The sequence below is a fragment of the Enhydra lutris genome, unplaced genomic scaffold (genome assembly GCF_002288905.1).
Source record: "Enhydra lutris kenyoni isolate GAN:26980312 unplaced genomic scaffold, ASM228890v2 scaffoldscaffold3, whole genome shotgun sequence".
Taxonomy (NCBI): domain Eukaryota; kingdom Metazoa; phylum Chordata; class Mammalia; order Carnivora; family Mustelidae; genus Enhydra; species Enhydra lutris.
Genome location: NW_019154087.1, coordinates 75,539,229 through 75,561,866, shown reverse-complemented (window position 1 = coordinate 75,561,866; position 22,638 = coordinate 75,539,229). Strand labels below are relative to the sequence as shown.

Sequence of the window (22,638 nt, the reverse complement as noted above, 5' to 3'; positions counted from 1 at the left end):
GAAGTCTCTTAGTCCACAGAATGGGCTTAAATGTGCTCATGGTAAAGGGTGGGTTCTTCCAGGTCAGAGTCTGGGCTCTTCCCAGGAGCCCACCCTTGAAAAGGCATCTGATAAAATCCAACACCCACTTCCCCTAACCAAACTGTCAATTTCAAGTTTCTTCCCAGTTGTTCTTCTGGAGTCATTCCCCAACAGAACGAGCTGGTTCCTGGGGCCCCAGAGCCTCATCTCTGCCATCCTCCAAGTCCCAAGTCTGTGCAGGAGTCTGAGGAGGGAAGGAGGTGACATTATGCAGTGATTATGTCCCCATGACTGTCAGCCAAGGCCAGACTGTTCCAAGGGTCCTGCTTGGAGCTGGGCTGCGGTGACTGGCTGACAGAAGATGCGTAGCCTTGTGGGGAGAGCTTCAGGGCCGAGAGGACCGGGTGGATGGAGGGCCCATGGCTGGACATCGCACTGACTGAGAACGTCTGTAAGCAAAAAGTATAAGATGAGCTCAATGGGATCATTCCTCAGGACTCAGGATGGGGAGGGTCTGGGCTGGGGCGGGGAGCCCCATAACACAGATGTCCCCAGGCTGGCTCCCCTGCCAGCAAAGGGATGAGGGGAGAGGGCCTGAGGACAAAGTCAGAATAAGAAACCAAGCAGCACGTGTCTCGTTTTTCCAAACCCCTGTGCCATGGGATGTGAAGGGTCTGTGTGATTCATTTGCTGCTTCTGAGCACTGGGACCCAGTAGGGGTGTGGATATTGTGGTTTCTCAGAAGGCTCTGATAGTTATATGAGACATTTTCCATGGTTTTGTCACCATCGGATCTCCATGCCCAGAAGGGGCTCCTGGCTCTTCTAGTTCTATGAGACCAGCTTCTTTACCTTGACAGTAAAAAGCTTTTTAGGATATAGCCTCCCTCAAGTGCACGTAGAGAACAGATCAGGACTAAGAGGAAAGAGTAACCAAGTGTGGGACTATCCTCATCCCAAACAGGGGAACCAAAGAGGGAAGGGGTTGGGGAGTAGGAATGCCATCATATTCGAAAGAGGGAAATGACAGTATTGCTGACCCATCTTCAGGACACACATTTGAGGCCAGAGCTGTAGCTGACCCTCATTAAATGGCACCTTGCCCATGACCTCCACACCAACCCTCCGTGGCCCCCCCCCCCCCCCCCTTTAGTTTCCCCCTCATTTCCCCTGCCCGGAGGGGCATCTTCCTTCCCCTCCCCCTGTTAAAATCTATCCATCCTGGGGCCCCTGGGTGGCTCAGTCGTTAAGCGTCTGCCTTCCACTCAGGTCATGATCCCAGAGTCCTGGGATTGAGTCCCACCATTGGCATTGGGATTCCTGCTCAGTGGGGAGTCTGCTTCTCCCTCTGCCCCTCCCCCAGACTTGTGCTCTCTCTTGCGCTTGTTCTCTCTCTCTCAAATAAATAAATAAATAAAATCTTAAAAAGACATCTATCCATCCTTCAAGGTGAAGGCCAAACCCCCTCTCACTTAGGAGACAGGCTTGCCCAGAAAGCCCATGTGCCACCTTGTACAGCCCACTACAGTCATACGGCCATCCCTCAAGGTACACAGCCTGACTCAGGTTGTGTGCTGTGTCCCAATGTGTCCCTTCGCATTTCCTGTGTCCAAAGGTCCCAGCATGGAGGAGCTACTCAACATTTGTGTGTCACAGCTGTGTGCCCAAATCATCCTAACTTGACCAGATGTGTTAAAATAGACCCTCATGCAGACAACCCCTAGCCTCAGTGGGGCCCCAAGGCCACCAAGCAGCTCCTGCTGCCACCTGCTGGGGCCCAGCTACAGCTCCCGTGTTCCAGTGCTGACCCAGCCACCTGGTCCTTGGCGGTGTACCACTGTCCCACCAGCGGTCCTATTCCCCCACCTGGGGAAGGGGATACCTGGGACATGGAGCTGCTGTGCCCGTAGTGGGACGACAGCCCGGGCTCTGTCTTGATGGGACGCATCTCTTCGCTGCTGCTGGTGGCTGCGTTGCTGGAGTTGCTGGAGGCACTGCTGGCGGGAGGAAGGCTCTCACCACCCGAGGGACCTAGAATAAGGCAGAGTCAGGACACCCAGACCAGGGGCAGGGGCAAACGGGAGGCAGTCCTGGGAGACAGCTAGGGTAGGTCCATGCTAACGGCGTTATTTATAGTTGCCAGGGAGGGAGGCAGGGTCCTTCATGAGTGCTGGGCAGCGGCTCAAAATGGGACCCATGAAAATACCGGAATTTCAAGGGAACTTTCTCAAGGGACGGGCTCCCCACCTTGGATTCCAAACCCTTAAGACCACATGTGTCTCTGGATTCGAAAGTGTCTGGATTTTAATACTGTATGTTATAGAATACTTCCAGTGGTGCCGGAGGCAACACCCCTTAATGAAATACATTCATGGTTCTGCAGCAAAAGATGTGAATCTCCACACATGAGATAAATAAAGGCTATAAACAGTGGAATCTGTTCACATGAGGTTTTGCTGCCTAACCTGGCTCCCTGGATCTGGAATTTCGGAGATGGGGCTGTTCCCCTGAACTAAATGCTTGCTCTTCCTGTCCCTGCGGCATATAAGGTGATGATGTTCCCCAGGACATGGTGCTGTACTTCTACAACAGTGCGGACACAGACAGAGAGGCAGAGGGCCACTGGGGTGAGACATGGAAAATTCTAGCGAGAATTACTGCCCGAAGGGGTAAGCACTGTGGAATTTGGGAAAGGAGAACTTTGGCTATGGTCTCAGCAGTGGAAAGGGGAAATCTATCTGTTTGTCACGCCTTAGATTAAAAGATAAATTTCCCATCGGATCAGCTGATTTATTTTCTGTGCAACGGCAGTATTTCCCATGAAATTTTTGATTGGCTAGCGGTGTTGAGGAGGGAGCACTCTTGATAGGAACATGAGTCGTCCTCACTCTTCACCTAGAAACTGAGATGGTAAAGTGGCACCTGGGATGGAATACAGACCCGGAAGTGTAAAAACTTGGGGTTTAATTCCAGGTCTACCCACTCACGGCTGTGTGACTCTAGCTAAGTTACTAACCTCTCTGCGCCTCAGTTTGCTCAGGAGTAAAATGGGGATAATGAGTCATTTGAGGAGCTTTAAGGACCAATGAACTACTAATGGTAAAACAGTTTTCTAAAATGCTAGGTACTACATGATGTTAACTGTGCATTGGCTTACAAATCAAGGCTTACTAATGGGGTCCTGTCTTCCTAGATCCTAGTTATCTCAAGGAGAACATAAAGGAACTGAGCTCTTAAATGGCCAGCTGCAGCACAGAAGATGGAGGGAAAAGTAGTGTTCTTTTCTGTTTCTGGCCCCCAACCGGTCCAGCTGGACCACTAGTGCCTTTGCAACTGGCAGTCATCACGCGTCTTGAATTGAGCCTGCTTTAAAAGCTCCCCAGATAGTGCATGGTGATGCTACTTCTCCCTGGGTTATCATTCTGTCCTGAATAGTGGGGGCTGCACAATGCTCTCATGACTCACTAGCCTGGGCTGGCCCACCCAGCCAAGAAAACCTGGTATTCACATACTCCAAGGGCCACGGAGTTATACAATTACACACAATTCTTTTCCTCACCTGCCGGTGTCTTAGATTTATTAAGGTTCTTGGGCTTCCGTTTTCTGGTCTGAATCCCCTCTTTCCGCATTGCAAGAGGCCTTGGGACCTAGAGGGTTACAAGTCAATATATATGGTTTTCCACTTATACATGATCTGCTACAGTATTTAAACATGCACACACACTATGAGAAGGCAACATCTAAGCAATTCCTCTACAAACCTTGGGGCTGGGACTGGGTGAGTCAGCCCCTGGCACACCTGGAGAAAGAAATCAAATATGTATTGAGATCCTATACTACATGCTGTGTTACACTCATCCTAGAGAAATAGAGGCATAAAGACACCATTCCTTCCCTCCAGAGTCTCAGTTGACTGGGAAAGACAGACAAGCAGGAAACAACCAAACTCATAGGTGGTGTGGGAGGATGGAGAAGAAACACTAAACTGTGTTCCCAGCTGGGGAGGAGGGGAAGTGGTACATGACCATATTAATGAAGGCTTCACTCAGGAGGTGATGCCTAAGTTGTGGGAGGTCGGCAAGTAGAAAAGGGGCAGGCATTTCAGGTAGGGGGAACAGTTTTTGCAAAAAACCTTTAGTTTATCAGCAAAATCAGGACACGATGAAAAGGACAAGGGGGTGCTATTAATAATTATGCCAAGAAAATAGGCAGACACTGGGCCAGCCCCCGTGAATTGAGAGCTCAAGTCACTCTACTTAGAGCAGTTCAGCACTGCATTAAGTCTGGTTGGAGCCAAATGTGGTCTTTCCATGGGGGGTGGGGAGCAACAAGAGATCATGTTGAGGAGACTGCCCTCTGGCCAGGTCCTGAGATAAACTGTCTATGGACAACACTGTTATTGCACTGACTTCTCATAATCAAGCTGTGACTGTCAAGTGTCATGCTCTTGAACCACGCACAGGTGCCTAGACAACGGTCTGAAGAAGAGGCTTGTTAGATCAATCTTTCAAGTATTTTTAAATAGCATGCCTTCCCCACATTTGGTTTCTTAGGCCAGGTCTACCAAATCTTTTAACTCCTGGTCTGTGCTTGTCTCCTGGATGGGACTCATAAAGGCTATGCCTGAAATACTGAAAGAAAAGTAATTACCCACTTCAGAGATTAAACATGGAATGGTTAAGGGGTGCCTGGGTGGCTCAGTGGGTTAAAGCCTCTGCCTTCAGCTCAGGTCATGATCCCAGGGTCCTGGGATGGAGCCTCACATCAGGCTCTCTGCTCAGCGGGGAGTCTGATTCCTCCTCTCTCTCTCTGCCTGCCTCTCTGCCTACTTGTGATCTCTGTCAAATAAATAAATAAAATCTTAAAAAAAAAAAAAACAAACACACACACACACACAAAAACATGGAATGGTTAAGAGAAATGCAGCCAGTTAGGTGAACCTGAACCTGCCTTCTGGTCAACTGAGAGCTGGATCCAACAGTATTCCCACCTTTGGAGGAAAGTGTCCTCTCCTCTCTCTAGCCCCCCCACCCTGACTTTGGCCCACTTGAAGCCCATCCTGACCTCAGAAGAATATAGCCCTCATGTTTATCCCCACCAACCTCAATACGTTAAAAAAAAAATTGTGTAAAATACACATAACATAAAATCTATCATCTTTATGGACATTGGGGAGGGTATGTGCTATGGTGAGTGCTGTGAAGTGTGTAAACCTGGCAATTCACAGATCTGTACCCCTGGGGATAAAAATATATTATATGTTTATAAAAAATAAAATTTAATAAAAAAAAAAGATAAAAAAAAATCTATCATCTCAACCCTTTCTAGTAGTATTAAGGATATTCACAATGTCATGCAACCATCACCACCATCTGTCTCCAGATCACTTCTCATCTTAAAAACTGAAAGTCTGTCCTCATTAAACACAAACTTGCTATTTCCCCGTCTGCCAGCCCCTGGCAGCCCCTATTCTACTTCCTGTCTCTATGAGTGTGATTATTCTGGGTACCTCGTATAAGTAGAATCACATGAAACTTGTCCGTTTGTGACTGACTTCTTTCACTTAGCATGATGACTTCAAGGTTCATCCACCTGGTTCTGTGTGTCCGGACATATGTCCTTTTAAAGGCTGACTGGTAAATCCATTGCATGGACAGACCACATTGTGCTTACCCAACCGTGGACACTTGGGTTGCTTTCACCTTTGACTATTGTGAATAATGCTACTGTGGACATGAGGACACGCATAGCTGTTCAAGGCTCTGCTTTCCATTCTTTTTGGATCTATACCCAGAAGTAGGATTGCAGGATCATATGCTAATTCTATTTTTTAATTTTTTAAGGACAAAATCTTTTTAATACCTGCATAATATTCCTTTCCCCATTTCTTCTACCATTCCCCTATTGAAGAACATGAGTTTCTTCAACCATTTCCCTACTGAGGGTTTTTTTTCCTCCATTCTCTCTATCACAGTGACTCAACAAACATCCTTGATAAACTTTTCTGCAGAAAGAAGTATATTTTCTTATGACTGGTCTTAACTATATTTTGGCTATTTTTTTTTCTTTCTCACTAACAAGAAAACGTGGTACACATCTCATGATGAGCACTGAATAACATACAGAATTGTTGGATCACTGGGGCGTCTGGGTGGCGCAGTGGGATAAGTGTCTGACTCTTGGTTTTGGCTCAAGTCATGACCTCAGGGTTGTGAGATGGAGCCCTGTGTTGGCGCAGGATCCCTGCTCAGCACAGGGTCTGCTTAATACTCTCTCTCCCTTTCCCTCTACCCCTCCCCTCCCTCAAATAAACTAAAAACAAAACAAAACAAAACAAAAAACCTGTTGAATCACTATATTGCACACCTGAAACTAAAATAATACCATATGTTAACTACACTGGAATTAAAACTAAAAAACTAATTTAAAAAAAGAAAGAAAACATGAAAAGATTCATGAAGGCTAAGGTAGTAATGCCCCCTCCATCCCTCCGTTATCAATCCTGTCCTATGGGGCAACTGGAGGACCGGCCTCTCATGTTTCTTACACTTGAAAACATCTGCCAACATGTACGCACACATACAGATCTACACATGTATGTATGTGTGTGCTCATTCATCCATCCATCTGTATCTGTCTGTGTTTAACACACCCACACCCCCATAGTATGGGGGCATAGTATGTATATTACTTCGCAATGTGCTTTTTTGTTACTCCAAGTCAAGATACATGGCCCTAATTTGGTATTTCTTTAAATTTCTGCACAATATTCCCCATCATAGTATTGCCACAATTTAATCAACCATTCCTTTATGAGGATTTAGGATGGTTTCTAGTTTTTGCCAGTACAAATACTGCAGCAATAAACAGTTCAAACATCATTACATACTGATTCTTTTATTGTTTTACAGGCCAGTTTCCCAAAAGCAGAGCTGCTGGTCAAAAGATACGTATGTTTTTTATCCTTAATAAGTACTGCCAGGGACACCTGGGTGGCTCAGTTCATGGGCATCAGACTCCTGATTTCTGCTCAGGTCATGATCTCGGGGTCCTGGGATCAAGTGCCACATTGGGCTCCTTGCTCAGCAGGGGAGTCTGCTTCTCCCTCTCCCTCTGTCTGCCACTCCCCCTGCTTGAGTGTTCTCTCTGTGTGTGTGTGTGTGTGTGTGTGTGTGTGTGTGTGTCAAATAAACAAAATCTTAAAAAAAAAAAAAAAAGGTACTGCGAGGGAAATTTCCCCAGGAACACTTGCAGTAAAAGTCACATGCCAATCAATACCCTAAGAGAGCATTTCCCCCCCACAAAATCTACACCAGCCTTTGACCACACCGGCTCCAGAGCTCAGACTCCCAGCTTCTAGGAATGTGGGAATAAATGTCTGTTGTATACAAGCCACTGGGTCTGCAGTGCTTTATGGCAGCCCACACGGTCCAAGACAGCCTGTAAGTTTCCTTCCAAATCTCAGTGTCTTGGCAGAGAGGGCAACGATGACGTCAAGTCTGCAAGTGGGAGGACCAGTGACAGCTAGGGGATGGGAACACCAGTGAGGCTGGGGGGCGGGGGTGGGGTGGGCTACTCACGCCATGGAGCTTCATGTAGAGGCCGCAGGCATTGCACACCGGCTCACCCTCGGCGTTGCGGCGCCACAGCGTGGTGGTGGTGGTCTGGCAGTTGGCACAGGACAGGCCCACCCGGCGGGAAGCCGACTGCAACAGAAAAGCAGACCCTTCATGTCCAAGCGGAAGGCACACTGCTGCTTTTAGGTCAGGGGGAGTTCCGAGGGGCTGTCCTGCCCTGAGGGGGTGGCGAGGTCATCTGGGAGAGCCCTGAAGGAGAACCTCTGAGCAGCTGAAGGGCCAGATTCTCCCCTCATGTTAGCCCCTTCTGGCTGGGAGGGGGGGAGAACAGGGACTTCAGCGGCAGGAGGACAGTGAATTCTAACCCTCACTGGCATTATGGCATATCAGTCATTCCTCAGACAGGGCCCTGGGGGCAGAAAAGCTTTCCTCAAAAGTAGAATAAATGTGAGGAAGAATTACTGCATTCAAGTGTCATCAGGGGCTGGACGGGCCTCGGGACCCCAAGAAAGTTAACCGTCAGGGCTTAACCCCTCTGTTCCTCCCTCCCTAATACACAGAAAGCCTAGCTTGTGTTGGCCCAAATCGAATTATACTAGAAAAGACCACAGAGCCAAGAACCAAAAACCCCATTACAAACCTTCCCAGCCATAGGGCCCAGCATAGCCTGCTTAATCTCCCCCTGGGCTTTGGGTTTTATTAACTCATCAGCTGAAAACAAGGTAAGGAAGAGTTCCCCTTCCTCGTGGGGTTGATGTGAAAACAGGAGATGTCCAAGGCAAGGCTGGACTGGGAACCAGGAAGCCGGGACTCTGGTTCCAGATTGGAGACTCGGTATCCCTGTGACCGTGGGCGAGGCTGTTGGCTGTGCTGAGCCTCATTTTTCACTTCTGCATAGCGAAGGGCTTAAACTAGACGGTCTGGAACATCCTTGCTGCTGGAGCTAACTCTAAAGGTATCAGAAATTACTGCGTTGCCACCCACCCACACCTACTTTTTTAAAGATGACTTGAAGGGCGCCGGGGGGGGCTCAGTCTGTTAAGTTTCTGCCTATGGCTCAGGTCATGATCCCAGAGTCCCAAGATCGAGCCCCGCCTTGTGGGGGCTCCCTGATCAGCGGGGTGTCTGCTCCTCCCTCTCCCTCTGCCCCTCCCCCGGCTTGTGTTCAATCTCTCTCAAATAAATAAAAAAATCTTTTGTAAAAACTTAAAACAAATTTTTTTAAATGACCTGAAGTCCAAAATTCAGACCCTGGGAATTTCCCACCAAGCGTGAGCCCCGACGCCAGGTGCTGAGAGAGGGAATGACGGGCGGACTTGAGCAGTCAGGGTCCGTGCTTACCAGCCGGCGCTGGGGCTTGATCAGGGGCCGGTTGATGCCGTTCATCTTGTGGTAGAGGCCGCAGGCATTGCAGAGGTAATGCCCCGTCCCGTCGCGCCTCCAGAGCGGGGTGGACATGGCCCCACAGTTGACACACTCCCTGCCTTCCGAGAAGTCATCAAACATATCTACTGGGTGGAAAAGAAGATGGAGGATTAATTCTTCCTGTTTGTGCTCAGAAACCTTAATATCAGAGAATCCAGAGGCCGAGGACATGATGCCCTCTCCTTGCAAGGAGTACAAGGTGGATCAGCTCGGGGGGCCTCCCTTATCCGGGCTCGGACCTCAAGCACTGGGCATCACAGGCAGTCGCAGCAAGGCTCTCCCTGGTCACAAGGAAAGGAAGACTAGGCCAGCAACCACCAGCAGCCTGCATTTTTGTCCCTCTCTCTCCTTCAGAGCCCCTGGCCCTGAGGTTCTCTGAATTCCACCCAGACCTTTCTCCTCTCTTTTTTCCCTTCAAAATTGAGATTCCTTTTTGCTTTCAATAAAAATATGAAAACAAACAAAAGATTTGCTCAGAAAATTTAGAAAATAAAATGTGTAAAGAAAATACAAATGGGGGCGCCTGGGTGGCTCAGGCATTAAGCATCTGCCTTGGGCTCAGGTCATGATCCCAGGGTCCTGGGATGGAGCCCCACATCAGGCTCTCTGCTCAGCGGGAAGGCTGCTTCTCCCTCTCCCATTCCCCCTGCTTGTGTTCCCTCTCTTGCTGTGTTTCTCTCTGTCAAATAAAAAAAAAAAGAAAATATAAATGATATGTAATCCTCTGATTCCAAGATCACCAGTGTTATTAACCTTTTGTTCTATTCTAACCTTTGCAATACTTCATGTCTTGACACATACTTTGCCTAGTCGAGGTCAAGCTACATAATTTTGAACCTATTTTTTTCACATGATACCAAGGCATTTTTCCCAAATTAGAAATTTTTCATCAACTCATTTTAGCATAGTACGGAATCCCATCATATCAATGTGCCATCCTTCATTATCATTAAACTTTTATTTAATCTCTACCCAGTTTCTGCTCATTTTGTGCACAATTCTTAGCATTTCTGCCTATTCCTTAGGATACTCCCCTAGGAGTATAATTACTCCTAGGGGAGTATCCTAAGGAATTAACCAAAGGGACCACATTTTTGGAAAGTTTTCAAAATTTTCAAACTGCCCTGCAAAAAGGGCTGTGATTCATTTTCGCTCATTTTTGTCATTTCAGTGTATCTGTATGATATGCTGTATCAGAGTTTGACAGTTTTTCCTGCTTATTGGTCCATAAAACACAGGTCCATATTGCAAGCAACAGTGACTTACGGTCACTCACTTTCCTGGGCACACTGCCACCACTCTGTCTCCTACACTCACTCACCCCCCACCTCTATTGTCCAGGTCTATAGAATTTTACAATTGACAAATTTCACTCATGCCCATTGCAGTTGCCCTGCTGAGATTGGCTGGGCCAGGTTTCTTATTCCGTATGATCTGTATAAAGCCTGGCTCAGAACTTCCAGAAATCTCCCTGACTCCATATACACCGCTTCCTATTTTGAAGAATATTTTATATTCCACCCATATTTTCTGTCCCTAAACGTAGCTACCCTGGAATTTGGACCGTTCTTGTCCTACCACCAGAGGCAAGAGTGGATTCCTCTCTCATAACAGGGCGGGGGATACTTGGAGAGGAGGGGTTTTAAGAGCTCTCCCTCCACCCGGACCTAGCACTGGATTTTAAGGTCACACATTCTGCTAGTACTGTGGCCCAGTTACTTGCTGTAAGGGAACGTGGGCTGAAGAAGAGGATGGTGGGGGGCCCTCCCTCAACTCTGGGTACACAAACAGTCATTTGCACCTGCAAACAAGTAGCTGTGTGTCCACAGCTAGTCAACAATGTGCAGGTGTGAGGGGCTATTTGCTCAGGCCAGGGAGCTAAGCACACACCGGTCACAAGAGAGGCTATTTTTGCAGCTGGGTCACACTGAGAACCCTCCAGCAAGGTCACCTGCTTTCAGAGCCACATACAAAACGACAACTCCCGTCCTAGTTTGCTTCTCTGAGCCAGGGTGAGGCAAGGAATGAGCCCGCACACCACCCTGGCCACCATCATAGCCACCTCCACCTCCAAACCCGCAAGTGCTGCCCTTGCCAGTCAACCCTGTTCACCGGGAGTTCACAGAAGGACCTTGGAGCAAGGAGAGGCGCTTGCAAGTCGTCCTTTGGGCGGGTGTCTGCAATTAACACTAGATGGCACTCCAGCATCAAAATTGAACCAATATATGGTCTTCTGGCCTAAATTGTGCTTGGGGATGAAGGACTGTTTCAGATCATTTTCCCAGACCAAAGCTAGTTCAACCCTCCTGTTCCGTTGGGTCTTTTGTTTGTTTGTTTGTTTTTGTTTCTGTTTTTTTAATTATGGAAAGGTTTAAACACACTCAAAAGTGGACAGGATGAACTCTTATTTAATCATCATCCAGTCTCCAACAGTTTGTGGCCAGTCTTTTCCCATGGATCTCTCCACCCTCTTTCCTCCGTCCTGAATAACTGAAGGAAATCCCAGACACTCTACCACTTCATTCATAAATATTCCAGTATGTAGGTCTCACAGATAAAGAATCACACTCTCCTCCTTTTAAAGATAGCAAACCAGGGGTCGTTGGGTGGCTCAGCCGGTCACGCATCTGCCTCTCCGGTTCCTGGAATCAAGTCCCGCATAGGGCTCCCTGCTCAGTGGGGAGTCTGCTTCTCCCTCTGCCCCTCCTCCCTGCTCATGCTCTCTCTTAAGTCTCAAATAAATTAATAAAACCTTTTAGAAAATACCTTTTAAAAAAAAATAGACAAACCGGCTTCTTTCCCATGCTCTGGTTTATCTCAAGAAGGCCCTAGAGACAAAAACCTCATAATCTGGTCCTCTTTTGGAGGGGAGATCTCCTCTTCTCTTCACACTTCTGGTGTTATATGCAGGGGCAGAATCTATTCGCAGAAGCCATCCTGGCAATTACAGGTTTCTCTGCTACTTACTGGCCTTATTGAAACCGCGACACAAAGGTTTGCCTTAGAAACTCCTTCACACTTGCCTCACAGAATAGGTTACATTCAAGGCAATTATTTTACTGGCCAGGAAAAGGCCCTGGAGGTTGGCAAATATGTATTTGTCACTAACAAATATTTACTGAGCATCTGCTATTTAAGCACTCTGATAGATGTCCCAAAAGCTAAGAGGGAACCTTATTCTCAGAAGGCTAATAACCGAGTTGGGCAAATTGGGCCAAAATACCAATAATGAGTTAATAATAATGCTCAACTCATTTTCAGAACCCACCTTAACCAAACTGGGATTTGTATAGCAGATATTTCTTGTCTAGGGTGGGAAGTGCAGAAGTCAGACCCCTATTAAAGGATCTGGTGTTAATGACAGTAGCCAAAGGAAAAAACGGGATAGGAGGTCAAGGCCATGGTTCCTCAAGGCACCCTGTCAGATGTACCCAGTCTCTCTACCGTCAAGTACCCCTCCAAATCTACAGAAGTTTCCATGTTTTCTATCAGAAGGGCTTGCCATCCAACCTACTCAACAACATGTTACACAAGTTTAAATGATTATTACAAAGACACGGTAACAATCGAGGAAAATGTTTAGCCCTCACCTTAAATGAAAAGGGCAACACATAAACTGCTAGGCCCACCCTGATGGCAGCTAAGGCCCCCAGGGAGGAGGGACTTTTTGGTAGACTAGCTATTATAAAGTGGACTTTTCTTTCTTAAAAATGCCATTCTGGAATGCCATAGTTGCCTCTTTTTAAAAAAAAAAAAATCTGATAAAAAATTAAAACAAAAACAGAAAGACTTTTGATCACCTTAAGCAGCTCCCAGTCCGCTATGGGGGGGACTATTTTCCTCTTTTGCATCACACACATACACCCCTACCCTGGACAGAAGAAAGGGGAGAGCGAAGTACAAACCCTGCTGCTTAGCAGCCAGGCTGCCAGAAATGGGAGGTGATAGGCAGTGAGCCCCAGCGGCAGGAACATCCCCCGGTGTGAACCCTGGTAACCATCATCTTTACGCTTTCATTAGAAACATGCTGGGTGGAACTTCCCAAAGGGCATGTGGGCAGGGGCCCCGAAACCAGTTTCTCTGGCTGATTTCTAAGGGTGCAGCTGTGACCTTCACTTATGAAAGCCCTACCTCTCCAGTGCTGGGCATCATAGGAATGGGTCCAACCACTTAGAAGGCAGTGGGAATCCAACTCTCTCGGAAATGGGTCAGCATTACCCCACCTCCGAGGAAAGACTTGTAATAATAGTTGTAAAGTACTTTGCAAATAAGAGGAAAAACTCGCAACAATGGCTGTAAAGTGCTTTGTAAACACCAAATGAGATAACAGTGATGGATTATTGTTAGGTTTGGAGGGGTGGAGAGGGAGTTGGAAGACCCAGGACAAATCTTGGTGCTGGGTTTTTGCAGGGGGAGGGGATAGATAAAAGAGCTAGGAGATTTGGGAATCTGACCTTTCCGCAAAGCAAAGCACAGGGGTGGGGGCCATGCGGGCTCAGAATTGTAAATTGTGTACCACTCTCAGACCTGGCCAACTTGGAGACTTGCAGGCAGAGAAGGAATGGCAGCACACGGCTGATGGTGTAGCCCTGTGAGGCCACAAGGCTGCTGCTCATGGGAAATTGTAATGCATGACATTTAGCGATCAGACACACAAACTGAACTGGGCCCTAACCCCGAGAATGGGGATCAAACGCCTCACCTCCATCCATGACCCACTTAGGAAAACACTGTTTTTAAAGAGGGAAACAAACACAGCCTGATTTCTGAGGCATCCGATTTCGTAGGGACGTTCCTAAGAATTATGGCAGATTACTTCTACCCAAGTGTCTGAAAAGAAAAATGTGGGCCAGGAGGTGGAAGGATCCCACCCCTGACTTCCCCACAGAGAAGTGACGCAATCAAAGGCAAGACTCCGACCTCTCCCCTGACCTGCTCCATCCATCTTGGGGAACCCACCCATAGGCAGGGCTAACAAGCAAGTCAAGGCAGGGGAAGAAGGAGTTCAGCTGCCTCCATTTTGACCTCAAACTTTTCAGGTGGGTTCTTCTCTCCAGCCTGTCTCTGGGCTCAGACGGAAGACCTGAAGGGCAAAGCATCCCACGCTGGGAATCAAAACTACCCCCTTTCTTAAGGCGGACTACCCTGGGCCAGCAAGATCCTGCCCCTGACGGACGCTGGGACAGTGATGGCTTTGACTCTCACTGCCCACTTGCACGCACCCACCCATGCTTGCCCCCCTCCCCATTTTCCTTACCTAAACCTGGGAGTATTTTCTGAGCCTTTGAGACAGTCTTTGAGACGCTAGTCCACTGTTTCCTGCTGTCAGCCTCACCGAAATAAATGCCCTTCTGTTTCACCACCACTCCATCTCTCTGCCTTTGGATTCTGTCTGTGGGGCGTGGCCGGACCTGGTCTGTGTGGGGGCCCCAGAGCAGGGGTGCAAGAGCACCCCTGCGCCCCGGCTACACTGGGAGAAGGAAAGGAGGAAGAGGGAGAAGAGAAAAGGTGGAGAAAGAAGGGAAAGGAGTCAGAGGCCAGGGTCATGCTTAGCAACATCTGCTGGGCACTGCCTGAAAGCTGGATTTGTCTCTCAACCACTGGACCTTGCCAACGTGAGTGCCAACCCACCAGGTGGGTGCCACAGAGCCTAGTTCTGCTCAGTTGTGGAGGCGCCCCTCGGGCCTTCTGTCTTCTGAGGGGCTTGCTCTCACTAGGGAAAACTGGGTCTCGAGCCGGAGCCCATGTCGAGCCCTCTCCTCCACCTTCACCCTTCACCCTCCTGACACTACCTGAACTCAGGCCCTTCACTATTTCTGTGGGGGCACTGAAGCCCCAACATGTGTCATGTGTCTGCTCTCCTCGCCCCTACAGCAAGGGCTGGGCATAGAGATATACCAGACAAAACTGGGGCAAACATCCCTGCTCCAAGTTGTTTTGGTCTAGCTGGGGATACACAACTCAAAACAAAGAATTACATGAAATGCGACAGCAGCAATGGCTCCTGGGGTCTACCACGCACCCCCATTCCTCCACCCTTGGCTGCACATCTTCCGCTGTCTGAGACCATGCTAAGATCTGGGGAGAGAAGACACATAAACACAATGGAAACTGCCCATGCTCTGGGCAGCTATTCAAAGCTATGAAACAGAGGCCAGAGGGGATGCAAGGCCTGGGCAGTGAAAGGGGAGGTACCTGCCCAGAGACCTCCCCAGAGCCAAAGGGGCTTCAGGATCAAAGTCCCGAGCCCCACCCATATGTCCCTTGCTGAACCCCAGCCCCATGTCCCATCCAAAGTTCACCAGAGATTGTGCGTGGATTTCCTGACAACCCTGGCTCTGTCCTCGGGCCGGCGCCTGAGGCTGGGGCACAAGGAGCAAACAAATCCTGAGGTTTTTCTGGCAGCCTGAGCCTTTGGTCTTCTGGGCTTTGTCAGGCAAGGCCTGTGACAGGGGCTGCCAAGGGGAAGGCGGACACAGCTCAGGCAGCGTCTGGGCTGGCAAGGATCAGCGCACCTAATCTGAAAGTTCTTGCAGCCACTGAACAGCAGCGGCTCCTGCCAGGCCTGGCCAGAGTGGCCCGGCCCGGAGCCCCGGGCCTCTGCTTCCGGCTGCTAAGGGACAAAATGGCAGTGCCTCATGGAGATTATCCATTCCATTCTGACCGCAGTGCCATGAGATGCAGAACATTTTTAGCATCTTACAATCAAGAAACAGAGAATGATCTATATGAAACAGGTAGCATGCTACATTTCTTAATAGTCACTGAATAATATGAGAGACCTTTAAACTTTTCTCCAGGTGAATATTGTCATTGTAATGGAAATAAACTTTCACCTTTACACACACATTTGCACGCACACACACACGCATGCACACAAACAAAAAATACTGGCGTTCATCTAGGAGCCCGGCTTCAAGCTTGGAAGGAAAGTTAAAGCATGAGACCCAGGTTAAAAAAGAAAAGAAAAGAAAAGAAAAACACCCACAAAGAAGCAAGAACAATCTGAGAGGAAGGAAAAAGCACCAAAACCAAGAAGAGAGGAAGAGAGAAAGAAAAAGAAAGCAAAAGGAGGAAGTAAAAGAACAAATGAGACTGGAGAGAAACATTTACAGCCCCTTGCCAAGAACTGATAGCCCCTAACACGCTAAGAGAACTGACAAATTACAAGGGAAAGATGAGATGAAGGCTCCAATCTGTGACTAGAGCCCCATCCCCGAAGGGACTATGGAAAGAGTCAACCATTTGTCTTTCGTTTCTGTGACCAACTGCCCCTCCCTTGCAGATCTACTAAGCCCCCGAATATCTGTCCCCAGTCCTACGTGGTCTACGCTCCTGGCAGGGGCAGAGTGGGAGGCTGGGCCAGAGAGCAGGCAATGAAGAACGTTAATGTGGTTAACGTGGCACAGAGAAGATCCTGCTGAATCAACAGCACAGCTGGGATTGGAAACCCACACTCACTGACCGGTCTCTTAACCGTGGGCCCAGAATCCCACGAGCTCCAGCTCCTGACTTCACCATCCTATCGGGGACCCAATCCTTTCTCCAGCAGGAGTGTCAACATGAACAGTCCAAAAATCAGAATGTGGAAGATAGTTAAAGGTCACAATATCACATGCTAGCAGCAGGGGCTCAAAAAGTCCAGGACCAGCTGCTCTGTTTTCCCAACTTATCTGATCACAGAAGCATCTGAAGGCACATCTGTTTCAATGCTCTTCAGCACACCAAATTAAGAAATGCTCCCTAGCCTTCATTTTTGTGATTAGATTTTGAGACCTTCAAGAATCCCTACATGTGAGACTAGAATTATAGCATAAAGATTTCCCCACAAAGTGCAGGGTCACTCTCTAGCCCCAGGAGAAATTTCTTGGTGTTGTACTATTTGAAGTTGATCCTCAGTGATGACTGGGTCCTGGGCCTTTGGCATTGTACAAAATTAAATCCATTCATGACAGAGACTGCCACATTGCTATTAAAAGTTCTATGGTGGAGGCGCCTGGGTGGCTCAGTGGGTTAAAGCCTCTGCCTTCAGCTCCGGCCCTGATCCCAGGGTCCTGGGATGGAGCCCCGCATTGGGCTCTCTGCTCAGCGGGGAGCCTGCTTCCTTCTCTCTCTGCCTGCCTCTCTGCCTGCTTGTGATCTCTGTCAAATAAATAAATTATTTTTTTAAAAAAAGTTCTATGGTGTTAGGGACTGACATATGACTTCATTTGCCAGATCTGGAAATTAAACCCTCATACGCTCCCAGGAGAGGGTCTCCATGGCCCCTTCCCACTGTGATCCATGAGGTGGGATACCATCTTTAAAGGAGCCCAATGAACAAAGCAAAGAAGGGAATACTCAAAGATTGTGTTGTAATTCCTATTTGTAAAACTTCCCCTAATGTTGTTACTTTGTCCTTCTAACACTGTTTTGCCCAGTTGTCTCCTCTGGGCTTCTCTCTCTGGGCTTCACTCTCCCTGCTTCCTGCCCATTGCCATCCAGTGGATGTGAAGTCTAGAGTCCTCCCTGTGGGACCTTGGGAAGAGGCCCATGGAGTGGGAGCTAAGACCAGTTAGCGTGCAAGAGCCTGAGTCTCCACAGGCTGCTGTGTCCAGTGGGTACCCAGTCCTGATGCCCACCCCCACACACCAACCCTCTTAAATCTGGAACCACTGGCTTGCCTCTTTTCTGCTAGGTCTGACTAGGATGTCACATCATTCGTCCTCCAGAATGGGACACTTCTGAGGGAGAGGAGCTGGTAAGTAATTACTCTGGGACAACAAATTTAAAATCAGGATGTGTGGCCCCTCTCAGCAGATTGCTGGCTGTGAGACCATCTCACTTTTTCCCTCTGTAGTCCCTGCACTCATTTCTCCCCAGTGTCACCAAGTGACTTATCACTGGGCTGATTTACTGCCTCCCACACTGGGTGCATGCAGAATGCAAGGAAAGAGATGTGTAAAATCACTCAAAATGCTGGGCTCCCTAGTTGGCTGCTGATATCTCACAGCTCCGAGGGTTCTGGTTTGCTTCAGCTCCCTGGGTCTGGTCTTAGGCTCAGCTCCAGCCAAGAGTGGGCTGAGTGGGCATCAGCAATTGAAAACGTCTGTCACTTTTTGGAATCTGGGTACTGAGCCCAAACTGTACCCTCCCTTCCCTTCTTCATTGGCTATGGCCATCGGTTAGCTCTGAACATCCCCTAATCATTGCTCCCCTTGGCCTGACTCATCTCCATTAAACTCTAAGTCTTCTGTAGGGCAGGTGGCCCAGGGTCTTAAAAACTGAAAGTGATGTTTGGGTGATTCCATGAACATTCAAGGGAAGAAACCAAGGTCCAGAGAAGGTGAGTGACTCACGTGAGACTGAGATTCCAGAACATTCTGTGACCTGATCCTTGCCCTCCCCAGCACCATACCACTCTAATGCTGATTCACTCTATCTGCAGCACTGGGCATACAGGAGAAACCAGTGCACATTGACCGATCAGATTTCAAGAAAATCCAGCATCCTGAAGTCTCTAACAAGACAGCAATAATGCTGTAAATCTGAGGCTCTGCTTGACAGTCTGGCCGTACTCCTGGACACACGTAATAACTCAACTGAGGTAAATACACAGGGTCAGAGGTTCTCGTATGTATATAATGTGTGTCTATATAATTATATAACAGATGGATGGGTAGATACAGAAAAGAACTCCATGACGCAGTGATGAAACTGTTCTAATACTACCCTGGATCACATCAAAGGCACCGCCCCCAAAAGACAGAGGGAAATGTTTATTTTTAAGATGTTCATGGAACAATACTGGTAACAACCCCAAGGTCCATGGATAGGGAAATGAGTAAGAAAACTGAGATGCAGTAAAAAGAAAAAAAAATAGGAAAATTTGAGTTGATTTTTAAAATGACAATTACATAAGATTTTTCTCTTCCCGTAACACAGTTTAAATTCATTAATGAAGCAATTAATAAGTAAGCATCTGTGTATCTAGGGAGGAGCACAGGAGGCACTGGGAACAGCAGGGCAAAGGTCCAGAGCCTGGGGGGAAATGGACAGTTAACAATAACACCAAGAGACCACTGAGTGTATGGTTCCATTTCTACGAAATATCCAGAATGGGCAAATCCACACACAGGACATAGATAGTGGTTGCCAGGGGCAGTGGGAGAGGGAATGGCAGTGACTGTTACTAGGTACGAGGTTCTCTTTGGACTGTTGAAAATGGTCTACAATTGCTTGGGAGATAAATGCACAACTCTTGAATATACTAAAATCCCCTGCATGGTACACTTTTCATTTTGTTTTTTAAGTACGCTTCACGCCCAATAGGGGGCTTGAACCCATGACCCCACAATCGAGAGTCACATGTTCAGGGGCGCCTAGGTGGCTCAGCCATTAAGCGTCTGCCTTTGGCTCAGGGCATGATCCTAGGGTCCTGAGATCGAGCCCCACATAGGGCTCCCTGCTCAGTGGGAAGCCTGCTTCTCCCTACCCCCTCCCCTGCTTGTGTTCCCTCTTTCTCTGTCAAATAAATAAATAAATAAAATCTTTTTAAAAAGACAGAGAGAGAGAGACAGAGTCGCAGGCTCTACCTACTGAGCCAGGCAGGGCCCCCCCACCCCCTGCAGAATACACTTTATATGAGTGAACTTTACAGAACATAAAGTGCCTACAAAATGACTAACAAAAATTTAAATTAAATTTTTAAAAAGCATCTCTGCCTAGGAATGGGGGGATTGGAGATGTCTACTTAATGTCTTCAATTTCCTAGGATCCTCTCATTCCAAAGACAAAACGCCTTCTCTACCTTGGGCCCAAGTGCCTCCCCTGCACAGGGTCAGCCCCCTCTGGGCTCAAGCGTTCAGTCTGGCACCAGCTATTCTTCCCACCCCACAGAAGGAACGAGAAAGGCTCCTTCCAAGGTACAGGACTAGGAAGTGCGGGGATGTATATGAAGAGCTAATGAAAAGCTACCTGGCCAACACTGGTCCTGCGTCCTCCAGGTCACTGGGGTACGTCACTGTCCCTCTCTAGGCCTTCTGCCAACCTGCATCAGTCAGTCATTGAAATGTGCCCTGGGAGTGGGGTTGTAGGGACACAAGCAGTCCCCGCACTGATGGTGAGTGTGACATAGTACAGCCTGGTTTTGGGGGGCAGAGGAAGTAGCAACTGGATAATATCTTAGCAAAAGCATGGACCATGTGATCTAGAAACTCCATTTTCAGATGGATATTCATTCCGAATTTATCCTACAGATGCACTTGCACTTGTGCAAAATGGCTTATATATGAGAATATCTATTGTGGGGTTTTTTTGTTTTGTTTTGTTTTGTTTTTGTAATAGCAGAGAATTGGGAAACAACTTATATGTTAATCAATATGGAACTGTTTTACTCAAAGTACACTATGTAGCCATAAAGAATAAAGATCTGTCATGTATTAATATGGAATCTTTTCCAAAATATGCTTTGAAATATGAGAGGCAAGGTACAGAATAGTAATATGATACCCTCTTACAAAAGAGGAGTCTATACACACACTGTTTGCATATATAATAATACCTGTAGAAGGACAGACCAAAAAACTGATAATGTTGATAATACTTTCCTGATAATACTTTCAGGGGAACCTCCAGGTGGCTTAGGGATGCTTTTGTTCTTACATTCTTGTGACTCTTTTGAATACTGAACTATGTTCATTTATTTTCTATTTGCAATAAATAATTCTTTTGTATGTAAAATTGATAAGTAAATAAATATGCCGTAATATCACCACTGTTTCATGAAGCATTATTTTTAATGTAGAGCAGGTTCTATTTAGGCCAGTTTCCATTTTCTGATTTCCCATAAAAGCATCTTACTGCCTCTCATTTTCCAAGTGGGTTCTCAGTCTCACCACCCACTGTCTTCCCACACCGTGCCCTGGTTCCTGTCTCAGGGATTCCCCAGACAGGCTTCCACAGGCAGGCTCAGGTTCCAGGCCCCACTGGATCTGGCTTGGCTTCTGAAGCTCAATTATACATATGTACACTGCCCATTTAGACCTCGTGCCTTTTATTATAATTAGAAAGACTGAGCAGGGGCTTTGGCCAGACCCTCTCTCAGGGCCGTTTGAGTAGACTTAAACCAGGCCGGTCTGGGCCCGGTGGACTCTGAAACCCCTCTCTGGCTTGTTATACGCTGGCAGGATAAAAAGGAAACACTGAACAAATTGCCAGACGAGCTCCCTCAGGGACCAAGACAATGGGTCTGGAGGGAAAAGGCTTTTCCTTCCAGCCCAGCGGCTGTCAAGAGGAAACAACTTCCCTTTCGCCTCCTGGAATGGCAGCAGCCAGCCAGCCAGCCAGCCAGGGAGATTTATGGAGTTATAATGTGACCTCTTTATTGCTCTGAATGCTAGGGAGGCATTTCAGGGGAGATTTACGCCTTTTAGAAGGGGAGGGGAGCCAAGGTGTAGAAACATATACAGAGGGCTATTTCCCCTCTGGGGGTTTCTTGAGGATTACTTGATCAAACCAAAGTTCAATTTAGTCACCACCACTTTACATCTTCTGCTAATCCACCTAGTTTTCCTACAAGCTTTTTGCATGAAGTGTGGAGTCTAAGGAGAATCAGGAGGGATCTGCTTTGAATTCAGTTAAGACAAACAACAGAAAACCAGGATGAAGACCGCGTACAGCCGTGCTAGGAAACTGTGCCTCCCTAGCAACGGACCTGGGCTATCTTCATTTTACCTGTCTATGCCTAGGATCAGCTTTGTAAATGAGGGTGTGAGACGAGATAATCTAGGTCCTTCCTAGTTTGAAAATTACCCAGATTAATGTCAGATCAAATGTATGAATTACTCTGCTCCAGTGATTTTTCTGTCAGTTGCTTTTTTGAGCCGTGGAACCCTTTCTTCAAAGAAAATTTTATTTGAGGAAGCCTGACATAAAACAAGGGAAGAATATAGCAAACGAGGTGAAAGGAAGTCCCAGACTCTTCTCAAATTCCCCTTTACATACTGTTACTCACACATCTAATGGCCCTGAGGAAAGTCCTCCAACCACTAGAGGGCGCAGGAGCATAGCTGCTGGAGCGTCACTCAGGACTTACCAGTGATGTGACTGGGGTCCATCCATTTCTTCAATATCACATTTACCAAATATAAAGGCTGGGAACAGTGAGAACCAATTCCACAAGCGTGCAGGGGTTGAAATGTTTACCAACAATAATTCTACCTCTCTTGCTCTGGTCTCCACAACTCAAAAGAGGAGTATTTGGAAAAGATGATTTCTAGCTCCCTACTTTTGAAATCATCCAATTTGGCACTACACTGTAACCCTTCTCATTTATGTATTTAAAAAAATTTCCCCCTTAATTTAAGTTTAACTGCTATGAAAATTGAAGCAGTACAGAAGGATGTCACATGAAAAATAGTCTCCCCATTACCAATATCACATTCCCTTTTTTTTTTTTTAAGATTTTATTTATTTATTTGACAGAGATCACAAGTAGACAGAGAGGCAGGCAGAGAGAGAGGGAGAAGCAGGCTCCCTGCTGAGCAGAGAGCCCGATGTGGGGCTCGATCCCAGGACCTTGGGATCATGACCTGAGCCAAAGGCAGAGGCTTTAACCCACTGAGCCACCTAGGTAC

At 47.5% G+C, this 22,638-nt stretch overlaps 1 protein-coding gene across 1 annotated transcript in view; it reads right to left on the bottom strand.

Annotated features, from left to right (window-relative positions):
* Window positions 1–265: 265 nt before the first annotated feature.
* The window catches only part of LOC111156913 (GATA binding protein 4), a 48,365-nt gene continuing 25,992 nt past the window's right edge, over window positions 266–22,638 (bottom strand). The window contains 5 exon segments of the mRNA XM_022518048.1: window positions 266–470; window positions 1,903–2,051; window positions 3,580–3,667; window positions 7,601–7,726; window positions 8,939–9,105. Coding sequence (XP_022373756.1) covers window positions 288–470; window positions 1,903–2,051; window positions 3,580–3,667; window positions 7,601–7,726; window positions 8,939–9,105 — 713 coding nt within the window. The 3' untranslated portion in view covers window positions 266–287.